Source organism: Dermacentor variabilis, chromosome 4 (assembly GCF_050947875.1).
Source record: "Dermacentor variabilis isolate Ectoservices chromosome 4, ASM5094787v1, whole genome shotgun sequence".
Lineage (NCBI taxonomy): Eukaryota > Metazoa > Arthropoda > Arachnida > Ixodida > Ixodidae > Dermacentor > Dermacentor variabilis.
The window spans coordinates 2,384,545-2,411,094 of record NC_134571.1 but is presented as its reverse complement, the minus strand read 5'-3'; the positions used below and the strand labels follow the sequence as shown (position 1 = coordinate 2,411,094).

The 26,550-nt window shown below is 44.4% G+C and overlaps 2 protein-coding genes across 18 annotated transcripts in view; both read right to left on the bottom strand.

Moving 5' to 3' along the window:
* Positions 1-13,490, bottom strand: part of LOC142578574 (fat-like cadherin-related tumor suppressor homolog) — a 512,562-nt gene extending 499,072 nt beyond the window's left edge. For both annotated transcript variants that reach the window (XR_012827230.1, XM_075687953.1), the window contains exons 1-5: positions 13,293-13,490; positions 12,212-12,411; positions 9,257-12,151; positions 9,070-9,205; positions 1-524 (exon numbers count right to left, since the gene is read on the bottom strand). Coding sequence is in view for 1 of the 2 variants with exons in the window: in XM_075687953.1 (XP_075544068.1) it covers positions 1-524; positions 9,070-9,205; positions 9,257-12,151; positions 12,212-12,391 (3,735 nt within the window). In the remaining variant the exon portion in view is untranslated. The remainder of the gene's footprint in view (positions 525-9,069; positions 9,206-9,256; positions 12,152-12,211; positions 12,412-13,292) is intronic.
* Positions 13,491-15,025: 1,535 nt separating this feature from the next.
* The window catches only part of LOC142578575 (uncharacterized), a 31,834-nt gene continuing 20,309 nt past the window's right edge, over positions 15,026-26,550 (bottom strand). For 15 of the 16 annotated variants that reach the window (XR_012827234.1, XR_012827232.1, XR_012827231.1 and 12 more), the window contains one exon: positions 20,034-25,657. The gene's annotated coding sequence lies outside the window, so the exon portion shown is untranslated. Of the gene's footprint in view, positions 16,518-20,033; positions 25,658-26,550 lie in introns of those variants that run through there. The other variant, XR_012827242.1, reaches the window with a different exon arrangement.

Genomic DNA, 26,550 nt, shown 5'->3' with positions numbered 1-26,550 from the left:
CTGGCAGAGGGGGACAGCCTCGACTTGGCCATTGCCTGGAAGAACACGGAAACGGTACAAGGGCTGTGTAAATGTTGGCTTATGATCGTTGATGTCAGTGAGTGTGACGAGCACTTGAGTTGTGGATGACAGCGATGGCTCTCCTTCATCAGCGAGCACCACCTCAAGCACATGTCGCTCATGGGCCTCGCGGTCCAGTGATCCCACTGAGGTTATGGTGCCCAAGCGGCGATCAATTGCAAAGCGGCCAGCCGCATCATCCACCAGCCGCCAGTCAACCACAGACGAGTCTTTGTCCTGGGTGACCAAGGTGAGGATGACCGCACCTGACGCGGTGTGCTCAGCCACATTCACTGCGTAGTCTGGGTGTTCAGTCAGAGGCACCTGGTCATTGAGGTTGCGCACAGCCACATGCAGGTCAACAAATGCCTCCAGTGGCACAGGGCTCAGGTCGCGAGCCACCACAGTGATCCAGTAGTGTGCGCACGCCTCGTGATCCAATGTCACATGGGTACGGACCACCCCTGCAAGCAAGCACTCAATTGCAACACTAGCCTCTCTTGACCCCAAAAGGGTGCCTGATAATTCATGTTTATGAGGCAAGCATCTCTTGCCCTATATCTTCCTTTTCTTTCCTTTGCACACTTGGGCCTCATTCACAACAGAAGGATTCTAAAATTCGGGCACCAGAGATCAGTGCTCACACCACGGCCAGAGGAAATGAATGCACTAATCTGCCTAATGGGCTATAGTGACCTCGACTTGCGCTACCAGACCCTTAATTTGCCTTTACTCATTAATACTAATTTTGCCTACTTGCACCGATGCCACAAATCAAGCTTCTGTTAAGCCTATTTATTGTCTATGTCATAAATGGTGGTGTGGCTTGCTGATTGGTAAAGTAGACAGCAACTTGACTGTGTCATGTTGAAACATGCTTAGCATTTACAATTTTCCACGTCTGAGCAAGCTCCATGCGGGGTGGAGACTACATGACAATGCAGGATATTGCATATGCAAGTCCGTCATCTTCATGGAAGAGAAATGCATCGCATCAATAAAATACAGTGTTGCAAAATAGTACACAACAAAACAACACTTCCTCTCAGCTGCAAGGCCATCAGCCCACTGATACACAAGGCATACTGCTTGCCACATCTAGAAGTGGAAAGGTGTACTACTCCCATTGCACGTGCGCAATTTAAATTCCCTGAACTTCTGAGTAGCATCTCATATACATATACAAAGTCACGTGGTGTGTGCCAGATATGCAAGGTGCATCAGGAAATCATGCCACTCATACTTGGAATCTTTGTCTGTTTTGCACAGTTTCTTTACAAAGGTGTTAACTTACCAACCTGTCCACCTTGCTGTTTTGATCTAAACAACAGTGTCATCAGCTAATACTCTTCTGCTCGACACAATGGCGCTTGTAAATCACAAGTCAAGCCCATATTCTTAATGGTACTCTTAATGTTTAATTACAACCATAAGAGAAGGGATTTTATTCTTTCTCTTAAAACCTTCAATGTTACTTGTTTGAAGCATGAATGAGCTAAAGGAGTAACTTTCTCTTTACGGGCAATGCAGTGCACTTGTAGAGTAGAGTGCTTGCATTACTGATTCGAGCCCAACTAATGATACGAATTTTCTTGCTCTTATTTACGTTTCAAGGAGCATGGCACTGGACAGCCAGATTTCTAACTCATATGTGCTAAGCGAAGCAAAGCAACCTAAAAACACAACTTCCCATCTACAAAAGCCTTCAGGGAATGAGAAAGTCACAAAGTTCCATATATAATACGATCAGTCATCATAATGAAATCGCATCCGACACAAATACTATACCATCTTTATATCTTCTATTTGTTATAAGCACGTGCTCATTACACATACACATTGGCGATAAAAAATTATGGCATTACATCATGTCTATACATTGAGGTTTGACTACACAGCCATGCTTTTCTTGTCAATGGGGGTTTGCAACCACACCACTGCATCGCTAATTCTTCCACTGTCACTTCTAGGTTTACAGCCATCTAGTGCCCTACCTGGATACCCCCCGAGTCCCCTGTGGCTTAACCAAGGTGTGCAAACCGCAGGATGTACACAGGCACGAACTATTTTGTGCTTACTACGGCATGGAAGCCCTTTTGGCTGCAGTTCATTCAAACAACAACTTCCCGCCTGCGTGTGCTTGTGCTGACAATTGCGCGTGTGCTGAACCAGCACGTGGGTCATCATCGCAGTGGTTTACTTATCATCGTGGTAGCGCTTCCTTCTGCTCTCCTCCTCTCAACCTGCTCAGGATAAAATACTGTGCTTCACTGTCTGCATTGGGATTTGCAACCATACCACTGCATCCCTAATTTTTCCACTCTCACTTCTAGGAGAGCGTTTTTTTCTGCTAAGGAAAAGACCTTGATTTTGTACTGCTTGATCACAAATCTCACCTGCTTTCTTGCCAAGTCTAGTAAACAGGGATTGCTAATCATGGGCAACGATCTTGCTAGTTACCACTCTCATATAGGCATGTTCAGATGTTTTCACCATAGAAACGTCTGACGCCGATCAAATGTTTGCACAACTTATCTTTTGTTCCACCCTGTTCCAAGAGCGGGCATAATTCTGGCTGCTTGCCTTGTCACAAGTTTGTTGTTGTGCTGTGTTGACATTAAGCCCAACCCCGGTCCCGGTGATAGCAAAATCCTTAATGCTATTCTCGCCAAACTAGAAGCTTCAGATGCAAGAAATGTTTAATTCCAACAGGATACCAAGCATCATCTGAATGGCACTGCGGAAAAATTGATGACCTTGCCAAACGCGAGTCCACTCTTGAAACTGCCAAATACGTGGACAGGTTGAAAATAACTGTTACCGAAACATCTTCAACGATTAATTCATTGAAAATAAAAATAGACTAGCTATCAGGCACCCTGGATGACCTAGAGAACAGATCTAGGCGAAACAAGGTGATGGTGAAGGGACTTCCAGAGGGGCAAATGGAGACTTGGGATGAAACAGAAAAAATAGTTCGAAATTTCTTTTCAAGCAAATTGTATCTCCAAGTAGGAAACATTGAACACGCACATCATCTGGGGCATCCGAAAAGTGGTTTCAACAGGCCAATCATCATCCGGTTTCTGAACTTCAAAAGCAAACAGGAAGTTTTCGCAAACTCGCCTTAAATGAAAGACCACAAGGATCTGAAAGTGTGGTTCAAGGACGACTTCTCGTCTAAGATGTGTGAAATCAGAGAGGTGGTGGGATTTCAGAAAACAATTGCACGATCAGGGGCAAAAAGTACGACTCAAGTTTGACAAACTTTCAGCTAATGGCCAAACATACGTTTTTGATTCTGCCTCTGGCACTGTCGTCCCCTTGGCAAACATATTATCTCATTCCACGCAACCCTCTGGCTCGCAACGACATGACAAGGCGATGCCTGTAAAATCTAAAAACAAGCCGAAAAACGTTCTTTTGTTCTCATTTTTGTTTTCCAACTTTCGCAGTATTTTATATAAGGTCACTGATCTTATCTGTTCTATGACCACGTGTGCAACTGACATTTTAATAGGCACTGAGACATGGTTCAGTAGTGATCTACCAGAATGTGTACTGACTATTCATTCTGAGTTCAACATATACAGAAAAGACAGAAGTACAGCGTGTGGTGGTGGTGTTCTTCTGGCTGTTCGAAAATCAATTCACTCTGAAAGTGTGCTTGTGCCATTATTTTCCACTGAAACCTGCTGGGTCATTGTACGCTCCAGTTCATCACGCTCTTCCATTCTTATCGGTGCTTGCTATCGTCCTCCAGTCCCCGATTCTAATTTCTTCGTATGCTTAACCTCTGAATTAGAAAACATTCAAAACAGGTTTCCTTGCATCCCTATCATTTTAACAGGAGACTTCCACTACCCTGGAATCAATTGGAGCAATAATTGCGTTTTCAAAAAGCTCTAGCTCGTAAAAAATGGAATGTCACAATTTTCTTCACACTCTGAACCTGTTTTCACTGCACCAGGTTATGAAGGAACCGACACGCAACACCACCATTTTTGATCTTGTATGTACCATGCATCCTGACACTATTTCTGCTAATGTTCTAGAAGTAATCAGTGATCACAAATTAATCCAGTTTAATCATCAATTTAGCACTAATTTGCACAAGAAAGTAACTCAGCAAAAATATATTTATGGCTATTCTAAAGCAAATACCTCTGCAATCAGTAGGTTTTTTAATGATTCCTTGTCACCTTTAGAGCATGCCTTTAGACGCCGTTCTGCTGAAGAAAACCGGTCACTATTTAAGCACATAATTTTGCACGTAAGGGACATGTTTATCCCAAAACTTTGTATTTGTCCCAGCCTGAAAAGCCCTTGGTTTTTCCAGCATTTGAAATGCTTAATAGGGAAAAAAACTCGCTTACCGCACTGCTATGCATACTAACAAGGCTGACGCCTGGGCTAAGTACAGTGATATTGCACGTCATTGTAAAACTGAAATAAAAATGTCTAAGGATTCATTCTGCAATACCACACTACCAGGAATTCTAATAACTAATCCCAAGCACTTATGGAAAATAGCTAAACCTGGAAAGTCTAGAACTCAGCCTAACTTACAGGACGCAGGCCAGCAGCTCTCCCCCATCAAGACCACTAACCAACTCAATAAGTCATTTGCCAGCATATTTACTAGTGAAAGGAAAATGCACCCATCATGTCTCTTGCCTCATTCTTACTGTGTTAGTGTGCCGGATGTGGGTGTGGCTCCGGAGGGAGTTTTAATATCCATGCACCGCCTTCCTAATAAATCAAGTCTTACTCCTGATGGTATACACTAAGTTGCTAAAAATTACTGCTCCACACTCATCCACTTTTCTGTGTGTGCTTTTTCAGCAATCTATAGATGACAACACCTGCCGTATGACTGGAAACTTGTGCACGTCATTCCCATCTACAAATCGGGCAATCGCGACGACTGCGGTAACTACAGACCGATATCATTAATGTCAATACCATGTGAAATCCTTGAGCACATTCTGTACAGTAACATCATGCAACGCTTAGTAAATAATCTCCTTTTCCGGAACCAGCACGGCTTTCAGTGAGGGAAATCCTGTGAAATGCAGCTTTTCAAACTCATCACAGATATTCGCTCGGTTATTCACTCATTAGGTCAGATTGATGCTGTGTTCATAGATTTTTCTAAAGCATTCGACCGGGTTCATCACTGCCTACATGTAAAACTTCAAACTTTCAATCTTAATGAAAGCATTATAAGTTGGATTCATTATTTTTTAACCGATAGATTGCAGGCTGTCTTACTGGTTAACATTGTTTCTTCACCTACTGCTGTTAAATCTGGGTCGATCGAGAAACTAACAAAATACATTACCGAGTGTTGGGCGCACGGCAAGCTACCCCGGCAATGGAAAGAAGCAAATATCACACTGATACCGAAACCCGGCAAGAAATTACAGCTGGAGAACCTGCGCCCCATCTCCCTCACGTCCTGCGTGGGCAAGTTAATGGAGCACGCGTTTCTCAATAGACTCACGGATTACTTCGAGGACAATGACTTATTTCCACACACCATGATTGGGTTCAGAAGACATCTCTCCACGCAAGACGCCCTTCTGCAACTAAAACACCAAATCATAGACAATCCGGGGCGTTCGACGAGAGCCATCCTCGGGCTGGACCTGAAGAGGGCCTTCGATAACGTTCGCCACGATGCCATATTGCGACAAATAAACAAGCTAAATCTCGGCCTGCGCACGTACAACTACGTCCGAGACTTCCTCACGGGAAGAACCGCTCGCATGCGAGTGGGGCAACTACAGTCAGAGCAAATCAACATCGGCAGCTCGGGCACCCCGCAGGGCTCGGTGATCTCGCCAATGCTCTTCAACCTCGTCCTGCTGGGGTTGCCTGACCGATTGTTTCAAATCGAAGGACTGCATCACACGCTATACGCGGATGATATTACGATCTGGACGACAACGGGCAGCGACGGAGCGATCGAGCAACGTTTACAACAGGCCATCCAGTGCGTAGAAAACTACCTCGTGGGCACGGGACTCGCCTGCTGGGCCGAAAAATCCGAACTGCTGCTATATAGACCAGTCAGAAAGGGGCGCCCACCTAAATGCTACATCCCCCTGGAAAAGAAAAAGATCCAATTAACGGCATCAAATGGCCTACCCGTCCCGATAGTAGAGAAAATCCGAGTACTAGGAATGATGATAGAGCATAAGGGTGGCAATGGCGAAGCACTTCGCAAGATAACGGCAAAGGCCACCAGCACGATGCAGCTCATTCGACGCATCACCAACAAACACGCGGGCATGCGCGAAGGCAGCGTCATCAGACTCATACAAGCCTTCGTCATTTCTCAGATAAGGTACACGGCAGCGTTTCACAACTGGACGGTTGCGGAAAAAAACAAGCTCAACGCGCTCATACGCAAGGCGTACAAATGTGCGTTGGGACTTGCGCCTGGAGTTAGCACCACCAAGCTCTTGGAACTAGGCCTACACAATACACTCGAAGAACTCGTGGAGGCACAACAAGTGTCCCAACTTGAACGCCTATCCAAGACCCGCCCGGGCAGACACGTACTTGAAAATCTCGGCATCACATACCACTCGCAACATGGCGTCAAAGTAGACATTCCAAGACCCATACGCGAGCAACTATACGTACCCCCATTGCCTCACAACATGCACCCCCAACACGACACGGAGAGGCGTAAAGCCAGGGCACAACAAATGAACAAAAGTTACTCTAACGACAAGGAGGCGGTCTTCACCGACGCAGCCCGCTATCGAGACAGGAAGAGTTTCGTGGCGGCAGTTACTAGCCACCACGGCAACCACCTCACGAGCGTCACCGTGAACACGGCACATGCCGAAGCGGCAGAGGAAGCGGCCATAGCACTGGCCCTCACACAAACCACAGCTACTTACGTGATCTGCGACTCACAAACGGCAATTCGCAATTTTGCAAATGGGCGCATCTCGCAAGAGGCGTATCAGATACTCCAGCGACATCCCATACACCAGGGAGAGGCCGACGTTGATAACCGAAGGCATTTGCTATGGATCCCGGCACACACTGGAATGAGCACCCCCAACGAAGCGGCTCACGGCGTTGCTCGAGGCCTGACTCACCGAGCAGCATCGGAGGAAGAGCCCCCGCGGGGTACTGCAAACGTCTGGGCATGGGAGGATCGTATGACCACTTTTCACGACATCATGGCACACTACCAATTACAAAGACGCATATACCCATTCCCTCACGCTAGGTTGGACAGGACGCAAGCAGTACACTTCAGACAATTACAAACAGACTCTTACAGAAACCCCAGACTCATGCACGCCATGTATCCAGACATGTACACTACAAACAGATGCACATCGTGTGGCGAGGTTGCCACACTAAATCACATGTTATGGGAGTGTCGGGACCTAACAAACAAGTCGGGCAGTGCCGACCCCTCCGTCTCTTCCACCGCCAGCCTCCAGTCACGCTGGATGACCGCACTGCTCAGCTCTGACCTGACAGCACAACTCTGGGCCGTCCAGCGAGCCGAGGAAGCCGCTTCGAGACAAGGTCTCGGAACCGCGTCCGCGGCGGGTGCCCAGACCCACTAAAAAGACGCCGGACTCAAATCTTGTTGATTTGAAATAAAAGTTTACGCTCTCTCTCAGGGGCAAATCTTAGGCCCACTCTTATTCCATTTGTACATTAACGATCTCCCAAATAATATCTCATTGCAAATTCGTCTTTATGCAGATAACCGTGTCATGTATTGTCAGATTAATGAACCTAGCGATTCTTTTCTTCTGCAGGCTGATTTGACTACGTTATCATCATGGTGTGACATGTGGCTAATGCAGATTAATATTATTAAAACCAAGGCAATGACATTTACTACACGTCACTTGAAATTGCCATTTTCATATATCAACAAAGCTGCCATTGAGCCGGTAAATCAGCTTAAATACCTCAGTGCCATCATGTCAACTAACTTAACATGGAATCAGTACATAGAATACATCACCAGCAAGGCAAGTAAAACGCTAGGACTAATACGTAAAACACTCTACATGGCTCCGCCTGACACGAAGCTTCTGGTGTACAGAATTCTGGTCAGACCGCAGCTGGAATATGCCTCTATTTGGAATTCACATCACGCTCACTTAGCGCTGTCACTGGAATCATTACAGAATCGTGCAATTCGTTTTATAACAAGTAATTACACACATAACAGAATTACATACCTTCGAAACACCTTGAATCTTCAAACAGTGCAGCAACATAGACGCATCTCTTTACTTCATTACTTCTTTAATCTCTACCACAGCACTTGTACTTTCCAACTTGAACATATCCGCCCTGCTTCATACATTTTTCAACACACTGATCATCCATTCAAAGTACACCTACCCCATTGCAGGACTAACTTGTTCAAATTCTCTCCTTTGCTTTTAGCTGTTAAACTATGGAATGAACTGCCGAAAGACGTTGAGTCTATCAAAAATTCTGATGCATTTTGTGCCACTGCATCTTTTGTATAAACCTGCGCCTTTTTTTCTTGTTTTTTGTATTATCTGTGAGTGTGCAATGTTTTCCCCCCTTATGTAATACCCCTGTGGGGTCTTTAAGGGTACTGTAAATAAATAAATAAATAAATAAATAAATACACATCACACACTCATACACACAAAATATGTAATTGCAATGATAACGTTGGAAACCTGTACTTGCAGGTACATAAAAATGCCCAGCAGACAAGACTTGAAGTTATCAGAGGCTGCCTGCAGCTTCTACATCACTTAAGGAAATCACAGCTTGATGCATATGTGTTGCATAAGGCCAGGATTCCTTTTCAAAATTATGTAATTATCTGCCAAGAAACTCCTGCATATGCATGGCCCATATAAGCACTCAATTTCGTTTAGGGAAAAATATTTTGCAAGGCTGAGAACATCTGCGCACAGTTGCATGCTGTGGCAAAGCTTGTGCATGTACAGATTTATGAAACCCAAGGCGCACCATTGCTGTCTATGCTGAACATGCCCAGGCCATTGCCACCGGTGATAGTGTAGGTGACACCATCCTCATCTGTCGCTGATAAGGAAGTGACAAATGTCCCAGGAGGCTGGTTTTCATCCACACTGGCGCTGGTCACCTGCAACACAACACGATTGTAATCACTCCCTAGCTGGGCTTTTGCTCTCACCTGTTCAGCAAAAACTGGTGCGTGCAGATTCTCGTTGACGTCCTCAACTTCAACAATCAAGTTTGCTACACTGGTGAAGGGTGGGTCCCCACAGTCACGAGCTTGCACAGTAACATTGTACAGTCGCCACTTTTCAAAGTCCAACATGGCAGCCAGCCGCACAAGACCAGTATCAGGGTCAATATCAAAGATTACAGCATGCTGGCTGTCCAAGGAGTACTGCACTCTGCCATTCTCTCCAAAGTCTGCATCTTCAGCATGCACCGATGTCACCAGGGCACCAACAGGTAGGTCCTCACGGATCCTCACCACATAAGGGGCCCGTGCAAAACGTGGTGCATTGTCATTCACATCCCTCAGCACAATGCTGACAGTGGCTGTGGAAGAGAGCGGATCCTGAAGTGCCCCATCAGCCACTGTGACAGTGAGCAGGTGTCTGTCATGGTGCTCCCGGTCAAGTAGTCCAGATACTGTCAGGAGACCAGTCCCACTGTCTATGTGGAACTGCTCAGAGCTGAGGATGAAATGCAGCTCTGCATTGGCACCCTCATCACCATCTGTTGCCCTCAAGCGAGCAACAGACGTCCCATTAGGAGCATCCTCGTTGATCACGAAGCTGTAGGCCGGTTTCTCAAACAGTGGAGCATTGTCATTGACATCAAGTACCCGCACAAACATGGTCTGAGAGGTTGACCTTGGGGGTTGGCCTTGGTCATAGGCAGTCACATTCAACAAGTGGGAAGGTGCAATCTCATAGTCAAGAGCAGCAACCAGCACAAGTGCTCCAGTATGCATATCTACCAAAAAGCAGGAATGCTGGTCCCCATTTGATATCACATACACCAGGCGGCCATTGTAGCCATGATCTGGGTCTTTGGCCTTGATGTAGCCTAGCACCGAGCCCAGTGGTGTGCTTTCGTTCACAGCCAGCTCCCCAGGCCAACTGAGCTGTGGACTATGTCGATTTTCCAGAAAGCTGGCTGCAGTTGGTTCCCCATGGTCATTGCCTTGGGCATTCTTCTGCTCTGAAAGCTGCAGTTGGTGGCGCAGCTTGTCAATGACACCAGCATCCTTGCATTCCACAGAAGCTTCTTGGTCCACAGGGCGCACCAGCACAGTCATCACATCAGCAAAGTGGTAACCATCTGTTGCCGTCACATTCACATGGGCGGGCCGCTGCAGTCTGCATGACAAGCTCAGCACACCCGTGCTAGCATTCAGGTAAAAGCAAGCACTATCAGTGCTGGCGTCCATCTTGTAGTGCACTCTGCCTGTGCCACCATCATCAAAGTCAACAGCTGACAGCGTCAGCACTTGAGTACCAACAGCTGCATCATGCAGCACACGAACAACACAGTCAACCTTTTCAAATTGGGGCCTGTGGTCATTGACGTCTCTCAATGTCACAAGGAGGGCCATTTCTGCCTGCCGCTGGTAAGGTGCACCCCAATCTGTGGCACGAATGCGCAGCATGTAGCTGCGCCGCATGGTTTCATAGTCTAGTACTTCAGTTGTCGAAACTTCTCCACTAAATGGGTCAACACTAAAAGGCACTGAATTCAAGTTCACAAGACTGTAGCTCACATAGCCATTTTCTGCCTCATCTTCATCATGAGCATGAACTGTGAATATCTTGGCTCCAACTGGTCTATTCTCCTCCAACAAAATTTCTACAGGACTGGAGTCGAAGACAGGTGCATGGTCATTGCAGTCGACCACTCGTATATTAATTGTGGCAACAGCCTTAAGGTGCATGCCTCTAGCAGCCATACTGGCAACACTGATTTGCAGTGAGTAGTTAGCTTTTGCTTCGTGATCCAGCCAATTAGCTGTGCTAAGCCTTCCGGTAGCTGTGTTCAAAGAAAAACGACTGTCCTCATTTCCAGACTCAATGCGAAAGATGGCAGGCATTGAGCCACGCACTTTTATTTGCACCAAGGGAGTACCAGGAGGAGCCTCCTCAGGCACATCAGCCTCGTACTGAGAGTGTTCCAACTGAGGTATCACACTATTCAGCTCAGAGGGGCTAATGGAAATCTTTTCATCTGTGAACTGAGAGGGTATACCTTGGTCCCAAGCCCTGAGTGTCAGTGTATAACTCCTGTGCCTTAATGGATGCTGTGGGTCAATGCGCAGATTAAATTCTCCTGGCTGAGAGCCAGGTACCACAGTAAAGTGGTCGTCAGCATCCCCATCCACAATGGCTAGTCCACCAATTGTGCCATGAATGCCAGGGTCATCATCTGTCACTACAACCACAGCCCATACCTCAGGAGCATCCACTAGTGCATGGACATGGCGCACAAAGATAGCTGGTCTGTGTCTGTTGACCGGTTCCACGTGCACAACCACTTGGGCTGTGCTTGACTTGAGTATGCTGCCAGTCTTGGGCTTTGGGCCTCTGTCTTCTGCAACTACAGTCAGATGGTGTGCAGGCTTTTTCTGGAAATCTAGTGGTCGTGTCAGCAAGACTGTTCCCATTGTTGGGTGGACAGCAAACTGCCGCAAGGGTTTTAGCAGGCGGTAGTAGATTGCTCCATTGATACCCAAATCTGGGTCATAAGCATTCAGTTTTACCAGGATATTGTGGAGGGGTGTGTCCTCAGGTACCGTGACGTTATACCAAGTGGGGAAAAACAATGGGCTCAGGTCATTTTTGTCAGTGACTTCTATTTGCACGTCACAGTGAACATCAGGCAGACGCTGCAGATGCAAGCTGTCATGCACTGAGCCTTTTACTCGGAGATGGTACGTATCCTCGTATTCTCGATTCAAAGCCACTGTACTTGTGCTCTCTGTGCGGGTCCGTATGAGGAGGAGCCAGAAGTCCCCCACAAGTCTGCTTTCTGCCTTGAACTGCCGCTCCTTGTCACCAGCAACAATCTTGTAGCGGACCTGCACCCGGCGTACCTCTTTAGTAGCTGGTCTGAATTTCAGCCACATCCAGCAACTTACCTGCAAGCGAGCGCTGTCCACGTGTACACCCATCTTCTCAGTTGGCTGGACATAGCGCTTGGGTGCAGAGTTCTCAGGAATACTAGCCTTGTACAGGCTGTGCGTGAAAGCCAGCCGCCCGCTGCCTACCACTGGCCATCCAGCCACCACCAGCAGCAGCAGCAGCAGCTGCAGGCCCATGGTCACCTAGGCATGTTCAGCTGAAACGCATACACATTTATGAGAGGAAGCATTGCAAAACTTATTCGAGAACAGTACTAAACAGCTGTCGTCACATATTACATGGGCGAGAACGGCTGCGCGATTCGAACAGCACAGACTGCACGCGACAGTCTGGCTTAATCCTGAATACCGAGCACTTGCAACATTGAGCTCTCACGCCGTTAATGCGTTACCGTGAGACACCCTCACATTTACGAAATAGTGGTCATTGTATATACACATCTAGTGTATATCATTCGCTCAGAGCTCCGCTACGTAATGCTTAAGGCAATACTTCCCGACAGCAAGCGGTCTGATAAAGCGCGTAACGAACACTTCCACTAGTTAACAGTCAAGTGGAAAGTTTTCATGGGCTGCCGCTAGTGAAACTTCTTTATTCAGTATATTCAGTATACCCTATTTTGACCTATAAAAGCTGCGGGAAGGAGTAACTATATGTGAACGCATCAGACAAAACACTTGAGGACTCTAGCCTACTCCGGCAGTACACTGCACTTGTGCTGCATGTCACATGAACACAGTAGCATGTTGACCCACTATCATGGGGCGCAGTCAGCCAGGCTCCCTAGCTTTAGCTGAAGCGTCAGTGAACCGTAAATTTGCTTGTTATCAGATAACCGCCTTTAGTTAGCAAACTTTCTTTTACGCGCTCCACAAGCGAAGGAAAAACGCAACAGAGTACCGTTTTACTGCATAACGCGCGCGCAGCAGAACCATAGGGCGCGCGGTGCCGTTCAAATCGGGCTTTGATAAGCAGGCCAGGTGATGACGAAACGGAAACACGCGTAACTGATAATCACGGCAGCAACTAGGCGAAAAGCAGCATTCTGTGGCAAAAAAAAGGAGCGCAGTGGCCCACCTGTGTGCCTCTTGCACTGGCGCCGGGTGCGGTCACAAAGTGGTAGTGGAGGCCCACAGCGACGGCCGCTGACCTCCCTGATGCTGTTCCGCCAGTAACCCCCGTTGCTGCTGTTGAACACCGCACCTTCCCTAGATTTCCTTAGACACAAGTCACGCTGCGACGCTGCCGCTGACATTGCCCAATGCCTCCATTGCCTTTGTAGTCACGTGGCCACCTAGGGATGCTTCCATCTTGGCGCGTCTGTAGCTGTAGCCAGTCTCCGTTGAGTGGAGACGTGGGGGAGCTCAGGGGAGAAGTGGTTGCGAGAGGGAAATGTGGGGACTTTCTGTCCAAGATTTATCTTCACCTAGGTACTACGGGGGAAATTGGTGTTTTGTTTGTCCATAGCACGGTGTACGAATATACTTCTTACACCGTGGTCCATAGCCTCCTTAAAAATAGAGGAGGCTATGGTTTGTCTCTAGCCGAGCTGGTTCTTTATTCTACGACGGCCCTGCACTGGCGCCATAGGGAAAAGAATACAACAAGAGCGTACAACCAGACGAGCACATCGAAATTGGATTTCACCGCTCTTTCTGCGCACGCGCGAGGAGCAGTGGTTGCGAGGGAGAAATGTGGGGACTTTAGGTGCTCAAAATTTCTCGTCATTTAGGTACTACGGGGAAGAAAACCGTTTGCTCCGTTTGTCCCTAGCCGAGCTTGCTGCAGAGAATCGACAGGATGCGTGACCGGCAAGGCGAAAAAGCCGCGTCCGAGGTGAGTTTGTTGCTATTTTGTTGCGACGGTAGCATATTAAATTTTGTAGTCGCAAGGGGATACGTTTGGAAGTGAGGTGTCTTCTCGGATGACTTTAGTGGCAAAGCATTACGTCGTGCCGATGCATTGTTCATTAGCGTCGTTGATCAAGGTCAGCATACCACACACTGCAGGGGAATTGCGGGAACGGAAACAGTTTATGAATTAACTGCCGTGCCGATGCATTAGTTCTTAATGTAACTGAGCATACAACACACTTGGAGATTCGTGGGAATAAAAATTTTGTACTCTGTATGTGTATGTGTGTACTTGCGTCGCCATGCAATCTGAGCCGTAGATCGTTGAATAATCCCGGCTGTTACGATGTCTAGCTCATATACGGGGCGCTCTGTGTGGACGAAACAAGGGCTCAGATCGCTACAACCGCATGCGAAATACTCTGAATGCCTGCCAGTACACTTGTTCGGCGTCTCCGTGCTTGTACTGCGGCAGGAGACGTGACGGCAAGTGGGCACGTATATCATAGTGGCCGCTTTCACTCTTGGTATACTTTGCCGCAATACAATGCGCATGCTTCATTGGTGGCTTCGAAGCTGGCTTTAGGCAAACGGTATTATGCAACGCTCGAGCCATGTTGTCCGTCACTGCGGATAGAAAACGCATACACGTTCAACCTATTTGAGCTGCATCATTTTTTCGATGTTTAACCCTCTGTACTAAATGAAGAGCATAACGTACGCCTGTGTGGGTGATTTAAAAGATTGATAAAAAGCCTGGTAACATGTGCAGTCAGTCAAAAAACACTATTTATGCAGGCGTCCACGCTCCTGTAAAAAAAATGCAATTCAGTGATGACCCTCTGCAGGTGGATCCGCACCTATATAAACACAGCCGGCTCATCAATCACAAAGTAGGAGCTGAAAAGAAATTTTTAATGCTCATTACACAGCGATTTATTTGTGGTCAGCCAGTGACAAACGCATTGCACGAAACAGTGAGACTTCGTTTAATCCGCAATGCTTATGTGGCGAACAGGAGAGCAATAACATTTCTAGCAGAAAATGCTTGCTCCTTGGCATCCGATCTCCTTATTCATTTGCTACTTTCTTCAAATTTTTCTTTTTATGTGATGCTCTTGCCTTCACACACTGTCAGACTTCTCCTTCATGCGTTTCCTTAATACTCCTTCTATCCGCTTCTTGCTCGACATACCGTGCATGCCTTCAGTCATGTCCAATTGATCGATGCAGTCTTGTCCTTTTGTCTCTCTCCTCCAGAACCTGCAACTTTCGACAACCACTCCCCAGCATTATTTTGCTTCTTTTTGTGATGGTGCCTGGCTATCTGTTGCTGATGCCACACATTCATTTTGCAATGGTTTATTCCACAAAATTCATGCAGAAGTGGAAACACAGATTACACTTCATTCTTCACCACAGCTTACTATGTCTGCATCAAAACTTGATATTACCTACACGTCTGCACTGTCTTTGTGTCTTCCTTTGCAGCTGTAGGTCACTGCATGAGCAGAAAAAGATTTTGTTGCTTAATGTTCATGTGCTTAAGCAGGCAATGTAGTGTACTTGATTTTCACAATGCTTAACTCAATTGGTGGTATGCCTGCACTATAACATGCACAAACTGAACAGCATATCCAAACAAGAAAATTGCTAGCCTATCACAGTTAGGTTGAGTCATTTGAATGAAAGTTGGGACAGTTTTTGTATGGGATGGCTGATGGCATTCAGGCTCATCATGTCATCCTCAAAGTGGGAGCAAAAACGCAGTACATGTATAAAAGATGAGCAGTTTTATTGGATTGTGGTGCTTTACATGCACCTCACTTCAAGCACAATGATGTCTTTGCGTGTCACCTGTGTCGATATGAAGCCACTGCAGCTGGTGAGCAATGTGCTTGCAGATGGCACTGGCTACATTCCTTTGGAAAGGCATCATGTTGCACAATGTAGTGAAGATGAAGGCTTTTAAATTAATGTGTACTTTACTTTTTATTTACCTCTCACCTACTGTTGCCAACACAAATGATGCCTCCTGGTAAGCCGAATGCCTGTGAACATTGCAAGGCAAAGTGTCAGGCAACCGTTTATAATCTTCAGCATAATACTGTAGAAGGCGGCCTTCTGGTTTGTATACATGAAAGCACCAGGAAAGCAAGCTAGATAGGCTAAAGACTAGCTGACTTGACAGCTCTGTACAGCCTGTACTGCTTACAGAAAGCAAGTCACACTGGTCATGGGAGCTATAGCAGCGGCATGCAAATAGAGGTTTGTATTACCTGTAGTACATATACATAGCCTTTCTTTCATGAAAAATATGTTTGGTCACTTTCCATTAACTTTACCTAGTCAGGACATGCATTATCACTTAAACTGCTTAGTCTTCAAATAAAACAAGCATTTTCTGCATAGTAACTTTTACTTACATGAAATATGTGGTCGTGTTGACCTGCAGAAGTGTACAGAATACATAAAATCTTGAAGCACTTAAGCAGAATTTATAAACAATGCTAAATAAATTTAGGTGGACTGACAAACTGGACTCTACAACACAGATAATATAGACACAGTGCTCACTTACGACTCAAGGTTTTTGTGTGTGTGTGTGTGTGTACAGTAATATATACAAGGTGGGTTCAAAAAGAAACCGAACTTTTGAAATAGCGTGTCAATCAGCAGAGGGAGCGCGCTGCGGCTACTGAGCGCATGTAGCGGCAGGTTTAGACAACAAACTGCCATTCGCTGCGTTTCGCTCTGGCTGTTATTTGGCGAGCTACAGCCGCTGAAGTGAGCACATGAACAAGCTGCTCTTCGGATTGGTGCCAAAGTGACAATGAAGGAATTGGAAGAACAGTGTGTGTGTGTGAAGTTCTGCTATAAACTTGGGAAAACTTTCACAGAGACATTTCAGTTGCTTAGCCAAGCATACGGGGAGGACTATATGAGTCGCACGCAGTGCTATGATTGGTTCAAGCGTTTTGAAGAGGGAAGAATGTTGGTCAGTAACAATCCCAAGCCTGGACAACCTTCCACATCCACAGATGATGACCACATCGAGAGAGTTCGAATTATGATTCGTGGAAATCGTTGTTTGACTGTTTGAAAAGCCGCTGATGACGTGGATATCAGCGTAGGATCATGTCATGAAATTTTGAGTGACAAACTTGGGATGCGTCGTGTCAGTGCAAAATTTGTGCCACGTTTGTTGTCTGGTGCACAGAAGCAGACCCGTGTTGAAATAAGCCAGGAAATGCTTGCCGCTGCCAATGACGATGAAAACTTTCTTAAGAACATCATAACAGGCGATGAGACATGGGTTTATGCCTACAATGTTGAAACGAAAGTGCAGTCGTCGCAGTGGGTGGCCAAAGGTTCTGTTCGTCCAAAAAAAGCACGCATGAGTCGGTCAAAAATGAAAGTGATGTTGGTTGTGTTTTTTGACTGCAAAGGCATTGCCCATCAGGAATTTGTGCCACATGGTTAGATGGTAAACAAAGAAGTTTGCCAGGGAACCCTAACATGTTTGAGAGATTGTGTGTGCAGTAGGAGGCCTGAATTGTGGGAAAATCAGGCTTGAATGTTGCATCATGACAATGCCCTGGCTCACATGTGGCTCCTTGTCTGCAGCTACTTAGCGAAACACCACACTCCTTTTGTGCCCCACCCACCATATTCTCCGGACCTAGACCCTTTCCAAATCCTAGAGGAGATCCAGGACAATGCGAGAAGAGACCTGCATGCCATTCCAGAAATTGCATTCCAGGAGGCTTTCCAAAAAATGGAAGAAAAGATGGGAAGAGTGCATTGCCAGTAGAGGGGACTACTTTGAAGGGGACAGCACTGAAGATGTACCATAAGCAGCAAAGCTGTTATAGCAAAAGTTCGGTTTCTTTTTCAACACACCTCATATGCATGGAAAGGGTGGGGTTCAAGGCAGGTGCAACAACAACACCCAATGTGAGGTCGAATGTAGAGTTTAATGTCTAAACCACAGCAGTAAGCTGGTAACTTTTAAATGGTAAGCAGAACAGTAATGCTACGGGAACTGTCATCCCCTTCATAATTGTAACAACCGTCGGAATATTGAAGTGTCTTTTCAATGTCCCATTAATTTCCACTATTCTCATTCTAAATGGGCAAATGCACCTCCATTCATTTACCATAAGACATATCAAGAGATCAACCCCAATAATGCTAGTTCTTTCTAGGTAGCTGAAGCAAAATAGCATTTCGTTCAGTCAGTATTGATGCAAGTTTTCAAACACTCCTATCATGAAATAGCTCAGTTGTCCATCTTGAGCAAGGCAGTTATTAGCTGGTATAATGTCAGAATTTGTTTATCATTTACTGGTAGACCTGCTGATGATAATGTAAGCAGAATGCTGCTGAGACCAATGAGAAAGTGTGAAAAAGAAAATAATTATAACATTGTTCCAGCCATCATTCCCTAAGGTGTCCACCCTGCCCCATCGTAAGCAATCACTTCACATCCCAGCATGCATATCTTGCGCATTTCTTTATTTCACTTTTTCTCTATTGTGTAGGACTGGCCATATTAGCTTAAAGCACTAGAAATCAATAACAATGACATCAGCATTGCCGCTGAGGAAAGACTGAAGTTAAAGAAAACAGAACAAAATCGTACAAGGAAAGTAAGGAACACACACGAGCACCTATTCACAACTGGAAGTTTATTGGTGAAAAAACAGGTACAACACAAATTGATAAGGAAAAAAAATGTTCACGGAAAAACTGTACATGTGTAACAGAACCTTGTGGGTGCATAAAGAAAAAAAGACTAAATGTTAACTTCATCACCCAAAGGGTCCCTGAAACTATTTTAGTTGTGTGTTACCTACACGTACACAGTATCTCTCCTCGAATGGTTACTCAAAAAAGCTTCATGTCACCATGCTATATAAAGAGCTGCAAGTGGTTAAAAATTACCCTCCTCTAAAGCCTTTCCTCTCCAATGTCACTTTTATTCTATGTGGCCTTGGCTATGTCCTGCCTCATTGGACACAACATCGTACAATGACAGTAGTGTTGGCTACTTGCAGTTTACTTGAACCTAGTGTGTTCCTGTGTCACTTAGAGATGCAGCTTTTTTTTGTTATTGTGGTGATGAAGGCCTCAAAACGAAGTTTACATAGAGCGCTTATGTTTTGTACAGTGTGCAGTCGCGGTAACTTACTCTCTGCACTCACCTGCAGTACAAGAATATAAGTGCAATAGATACAGTGCAAGTTTCTGCCACCACATGTACCCCTCTGCTGCTTTGCTTTGGTTGCTGTTGTCACTGTGCTATTGTTAAACGTTATTGCATTCTTTTTCACTTTTTGCCTGCACATCTACAGCCTGGCACATCTATAGCAAAGCCCTGATTTTTTGGGGAAACTTTCTAATTCATACCTTCCCTACCACACACATACAAATGTACTATCGACCCAAAAAGTTAACGAATGGAGGGATCTCACAAAAAGCTGAATATCTCCGCAGCCTCAAAACGAAGCCTGGTATTCCCATTTCCAGCCTCTACTAGTATATGCGAACATTGTGATGTACGGTTTTACTGGCTACTTTTAAAGGCTGCTCGGATATTTAGCATTTTCTGAGATCCCGTGGTCCGTAAACTTTCTTAGTCAATAGTATGTGTGTAGACAACAGTGGCAGACAATCTGTTATCTCAGGCAAGTCTACCATTGGACTCAAGAAACATCTACATGTCTTACATTAGTGTGTTTACTTTTACAGGTACGTCAATTACTGTGCCTTCATATCCTACTAAAAATAAGCTTAATGAGGAGGCTTGCTTTGCGTATTCTTAATGATGTCATGTGGGAAGCCAATACACTTCATGAAAAAAGATCACTTGTTCGTTCTACTAGAGGTGGCTCAAAACCTGGGAAGTGGTGCCGCTGTGACATCTAGCAATGGTGATGTTTAATACCTAATAATTACACAATTTATGCAGAATACCTAAATTTTATTTCATCATTCATCATTAGTACAGATGGAGGTCCCAGAGTTACAAAAACTGTCAGTGGGACCTATTAGTAGTTAATATAGTAATGAATACATTATGGCAACATAGCAGTGATACACATCAGAATACACGAAGTTAATGAAGCAAGTAATCAAATACAAGGAAGGTGCTTACAAATGCAAGCAAATGAAATAGATGATGTGTATGAATAAATAAAAATGTAGTAATTGGCACGTTATGGAAACATAGGGATGACACATATCAAAGAACACAGGGTTAATGTACGAGATAATTAGAAACAAAAATATGCTTACAATATGCAAAGTACAAGTGAAATATATATTGTGCGACAAAAAACTTAAAATTTCTAAAAATAAGGAAGGAAAAAATAAAGACAATGGGATATAGAGAATAAAAGCGATACATTAGGCAAGTACAGAAGCACTGAAAGTGGTAAAATAAATTTGTATATAATATATGTTCGTAGTAATGAGTCTGTAGCCAGTAGTGTCGATAGTAAATATTTCTTCATATCTCTCTTGAATGTTAATGTTGTGCGGCAGGCTTTAATAGGGGGTGGTTTAATTTAGTGTTTAATCACCATAAAAGAGCAGTAAACATTGACAATTAGTGTTTATTTGAGGAAGGAAAGAATTGTTAGAGGAATGTCTCGTATTGTTAGTGTTGGTAAGAGCAGATATATTAAATGCTGAACCCTTGATGATCACTAGAAGGTACGCTACTGACGGTGCACTTGCACAAAACTCAAAATAATTTCAGAGCCCTGAAAACGAAGCTTTCTTTTTCCTACTCGTCAGGTGTTTCACAATCTGCACTGATGGTGTTCTTCTCGAGTATGGCTTGTGCTGTGCGAATGTTCAAAATGTCAAATGTAAATCAAATAGTTGTTGACCATTTGGACTTGTATTCAATTGGAGAACACGCAATTAGAAGTTATCAAATCTTCCTTTCTGTCAATAATTACACACACTAGAATCTTTAGGGAGAAAGTCAGGTGCATGTGGTGACCATTCTCAAAGGGAACTGCAGTTCCTGAGTGGACATATAGAGCAGGTACTTTTTTGCTTTGCTTAGTAATTTCTAGTCGCGCAGTAGGGATGCCTTGCCTTTAGGCAGCCAACAGATTTGTTTTCTCAATTGAGGCTGTAAAAACTATCATTTGGACAATGTGAACATGTTCCTGATGTCCTCTTGGTGCGGCAGATACTATTACCTTTCAGTCACTCTCATTTACAAACTGATCAGTTGACCAGAAGCCTGGTTGTGACTGGCATTACATGTGTCAAACAATTTAAAAAACATCTCTTCTAAAGCTTTCCGCGGTTTCTTTTCCACCTCTCGAGTTTCAAAACCCGCCATAATGCCTTTGGCATTGTGTGCTGCTAATCCCAAGGGCGCGGAATCAAATTCCGACTGCAGCAGCTGCATTTCCACGGGGAAGAAATGCAAGAACACCTGTTTACCATGCATTGAGTGCACATTGAAGAATTCCAGGTGGTCAAAATTAATCCGGAGTCCCCCACTATTGTGTGTCTCATAATCATGTCGTGGTTTTTGCACATAAAACCCCAGACTCACCTCTTGTGTCCCCTGTAAGTAGCATTGATTACACGCATTTAAGGCCATACTGCTCCACTCAAGGCCCATGTGTAGTAGGGGTTTTCATATTCTGATATTTCTGGATAGAATTAAATATGGATATTTGACGAAACTGACCTATTGAATATTGAATAACAAATATGTTCACATTTCAGAGAAGTGTGGAATATTTTTGAAAAAAAAAAGAAACTTTACATTGCAAGGGTGGACTTTTAACATTGTTGGTACAACATTTTTTTAGTGCTTAGCGCAGAAACCATACACAAAACAGACGAGAGAAGAGACCACACACAAGTGGTACTTTCAACGATTTATTGGAAGTTGGATCACGGGTTTATACATGCAAGCATTTGCTAGCATTCTTGATAAACCTGGCCAGATTGATGCTATATTCCTGTATTGCAGACAGAAAAGCATTTGAGCTTGTTTGACACTCAAAACTAATTGAGAAGCTCGAAATCACAAATCTTCTGCCATACTTAATTGGCTGAATCTCTGCATACTTAACTAAGCACAAACAATTTGTCAGCATAAGCGATTGCCCTTCCCATGAAGTGCTAGTTACTTCCAGTGTTCCTCAAAGCAGCATGCTTGGCCTCTTGTCATTTTTAATATATATTAATGATATAGAAGTAGTCAGTCACCCCTTTTAAGTAAAGTTTTGTTGATTTTGTATTTAATTAAATATGTTTCTGTTAGCCCAAACTTCTGTTATTTCAATCTCAAAATTGGCCTTCGTCAGATAATTCGAACCTCACTGGTCAGATTTGCCCAAATACAGCTGTGTTAAGCGCTGAAGCATATGCAACTTACTGTGGTGAAGCATACCAAGAATGGAAAAGGGCCACTGTCACAGGACATAGCACGTGTTCCTTGATTATACAGGCATGCAGTCTCCTGTCACAGTAGGAGCACCTAGCCACCTAATAAGCATACTGGCAGCCATTCAGAGCTGTTTCTTACGTTTCAGTGGTGATTTGAGTCCTTTTTTCACCTTCCATGCATGTCTCGTATATGAGACCATTAATGAGGCCTAGTATGTGTTCTTTAAGTAAATGTGCCGTGCACAGAGAAGTGGAAAACAATCATGTGTTTTGGGAAAGCTAGCAAAAAGGAAGGCAGTAAGTTGAAAAAACTGCGATAAGCCGAGGAGATGTTAAAAGCCAACAAAAGAGTGTGAATATATCAAACTCTGAAGGCCTGCCCATACACCTATTAGGCGTCTTGGTGCTCATACTGTGACTGGAGACTGCACATGTGCATGTACGTAAACTAGGGAACACATGCTGTCTTGCAACAATGGCATCTTTCCCTGCTTGGTATGGTTCTATGCATAACATGGCTGTATTGCAGTGAAGCTAAAATTAAGAAAAATAGTAAACTGGGCGAGTTGGTAGCTGTTGACGGTTGCAGGTGTAGCGCTAAACTGAAACGCGGCCAAAGTTAATTTTAAAGGCAAATACTGTAAAGTGAAGCAATGGCATGTTTCAATGTTCTTTTATGCCTTTTGTTCAATTCAACCAGTCTCAATGGTCCCGTCAGGATCAATTAACGGGCATGCCTCATAATCAGAACTGGTTTTGGCAAGTAAAACCCCAGAGAGGTGATCAAATTAATGGAAGTCGACTGTATATATGGCTCATGAGTAGAGCCACCACTGTCTAAAACCGGTACAACAAGAAAACACCAAGAAACCTAAATGATCCATTGCAAATGCAGTCAACTTTCATGGCATGCGCAAATAATCTAACTTTCTCACGGACAATGATAGTGATAGTTCGCTGATACATTGGTCAGCGGCCGAGAGGATTTGCCCAGTTTCTACTATTAATTTTACACACTTGTGCTTATCCCTGTATATAACAGCGGTATCATTTAGAAGAGGGCGACATGGACATGTATTGCAATGCAAAGCAAGAAAATCATCACCTGATACACTATATTTCTGTGCTCTCTTAAGTGCTCATTAATGCATCTTCCGGTTTGGCCTATGTAGCATCTACCGCATGACAGTGGAATATGATAGACCACTCCTACAGCGCATCCGACGAACTCATCTTTGCGATTCTACCGCAAACCGGCTTTTTTGTCCTTATTGGGTTAGTGGTTTTACACAAGGTGCTTAGCTTATTTGGAGCTGAAAAAACACCCGCACGTTACCTTGGCTTCCTATCTTTTTCAGGCTATGTGATATCTGGTGTATATACGGAATCACAGCGGTTTTCACCTGGTCACGGCTGCTAGCTCTTGCATTTGCACAGAGGCATCGTCTCGAATGTTCCTGTTTGAGCAGCCTTTCTGCCATTGACACCAACACATGGTTAGGGTAACCAGCCTCCTTAAGACTTGCAGCCTGTTGCTGGAAACTGGTTTTCATCAGGATGTTTTTGAAACACATGTTAGTTACGAAGGGTTTAAGATTGGGCTTGTTGATAAATTATGCTTCAAACTCAGGTTAACAGCGCAAAGCCACCAGAAGGGATAGAAGAGAGAACGGAGTGCTGAACTTCCAACTGTTTATTTTCTTTTCAGAAAGCATCGCTATTTATAGTCACACAATAGCCCACCAACCATACTTAGAACGCCACGACAAAGCCACACAAAATTCAACGTGGTGATAGCCCGAGGTGTCTGATCTCCTCGTCAGTGAGAGCAATAGAGGGGTGCTGATTCAACCATTCTTTAAACGTAGAATTTCTCCCGCTTTGATTATCTCACGTGTAACACGGTCTCTGTTTTGCAACGATAAAACATGTTTTGAATTTCGGCCTACATCCACATGCGCAGCAGTGGGCAGAAAGCCATCCCTATTAGTTAGTTATGCCCCTATTCACCAAATTCAAATGGGCTGAACGAAATTGGAGAAGGGGTTTCTTAGCTCATGGACTGTAAGCCCAGCAAGTCCTACTATCAGTAGAGATGAACTGAAAGTCAAGAAACTGAAACGTATTGCACTTCAAGAGGTCTCAAACACTCGCAAAAAATCTTAGACATCAGGACATTTTTCTAGAAAACTATTACTAGGGAAATCCAGATACACTAAAAAATTGTTGACAAATCTAAAAGCTCGCTGAAAAACTGTTAGTCCCGTGAGGTGGTCATATATGTGCCTATCTAATTGTGCTAAATATAGGTTGCTAAAGACGGGAGCCAGACACAACCCTATGCAAATGCCTTTCTTCTGCAGATGCAGCCTATTGTTCCACTGTGCAAATGTTGACGACATGTAAAAACACCATAATTCTAAATACCCTTCTACTGAAACAACCTGCTTCCTGTGAAAGCCTTACGGCACCATATTTGTCAATACAATCCTCGACACATTGAATAAGGTCATTGAGCAGGATAGAATAATATAATTCTCTGACCTTAGCTGAGAAGGCCTTGAAGCCCTTTTTGCCGTGAAACCTAACAAAATCAAGGATTTGTCAGAACCTTTTACAAGAAACTGGTCATCAATCTAACGTTCAGCTTTGAAACCAGGTACAGGGCAGCTTGCTTCTGCCAGGTACTCCTCTCGAAAATTATGACCTGAAAAGGAACATCCTCCTTGTGCACTTACTAAAAATTACATCTCTGAACTTTTCCTTAGTTTATCGAGATTAAACTTTCTGTAAATTTCACTTGGTTTCGCTGTTGCTTTCATAAGTGATACATGCTTGCGCTCATTCAACACTGCAGAAATTGCTTGACTGGCTTTTTCCAAGAAACATTTAAAGGAAAAAACTGCAAAACCACCCTCTTTGTCAGCTGGTATAACACACAATGAATTATTCTTCAGGTAACACTACACATTTTACAGGTAACTTAGAAGGTTGGGGCTTACATCGTAACAGGGCATCTAAACCCTCCGAGTTCATCCTCACACCATCTTCTTGCGGGGCTCTTCTGGACACTTTACTTATGATGGACAGGGAAGTTCCGGTTTAGTCCAGCTGGTAGCTTGGGCAAATTTTGGACCGAGGCCAAGAACTTTGCACACACTGTTGGGAAGGATGAAACCTTCAGAAACGTAGAAATCACTTGTTGCTTTCTGTCAATTCTTGTCCACGTGAGCCCGTAGTAGTCTTATTTGAGGTTGCCAAAGGAACTTGGTGGCCTGATCAGCTAAGTGCAGGTGCCTCCACAGAAGATTCCTTGCGACGCACGGCTCATACTGATCAAACATCTGCACGCTGAGGTAATCTCTGTGGAGACATGCCTGCTGAAGTCGTTTAGCACATACAATCTTCAAAATTCTTTTTCCGTGACCGACATTCGAATGGTGCGAAACCAGTAAACAACGATTTTATATCCTGTGGAAGCTGCTTGTTATGAATACGGAACCTTAGGACACACGTGCTGCTAGCAGCCGTGGCAATGAGGGCAACAGTATGCCCAAAATCCCGAGGAACATATTGAAAAAAGCCTGTTGTACTAGAAATGAAATTGACAAGGGTGTCAATATGGGCTTGTTGGTCGGTCATCATGGAATGGTATCTGGGTAGTGCAGCAAAACACGCACACAATAAAAGAAAGCTAGAACTACCTGTGAGCACATATATATGCACAAGTGTATGGTTGAATAAACTCACAGGTGTTTAATTCTTTTTCTTCTGTTGCTACTTTTTCTTGCATTTTGATTGCTACATATATTGGTAATTCCCGCAAAAAGCATCAGCTGGTAGTCACCACTGCATTTTGCTATGCAATTTGTATTTTGTTATGCAATTTTAGCATCTCAGCGCGCGCCTGAAGGCGAAATTGTTGCCTAGGCAAACTATCGCCGAAGTGGAACGTTTCAGAATACGTCCCCAAGTATGTGCACGAATACTTCACTGAAAAACATTTCAGGCGTATCTTTGCTTTATTACTAAAATTTCGCAGCAACACAGCA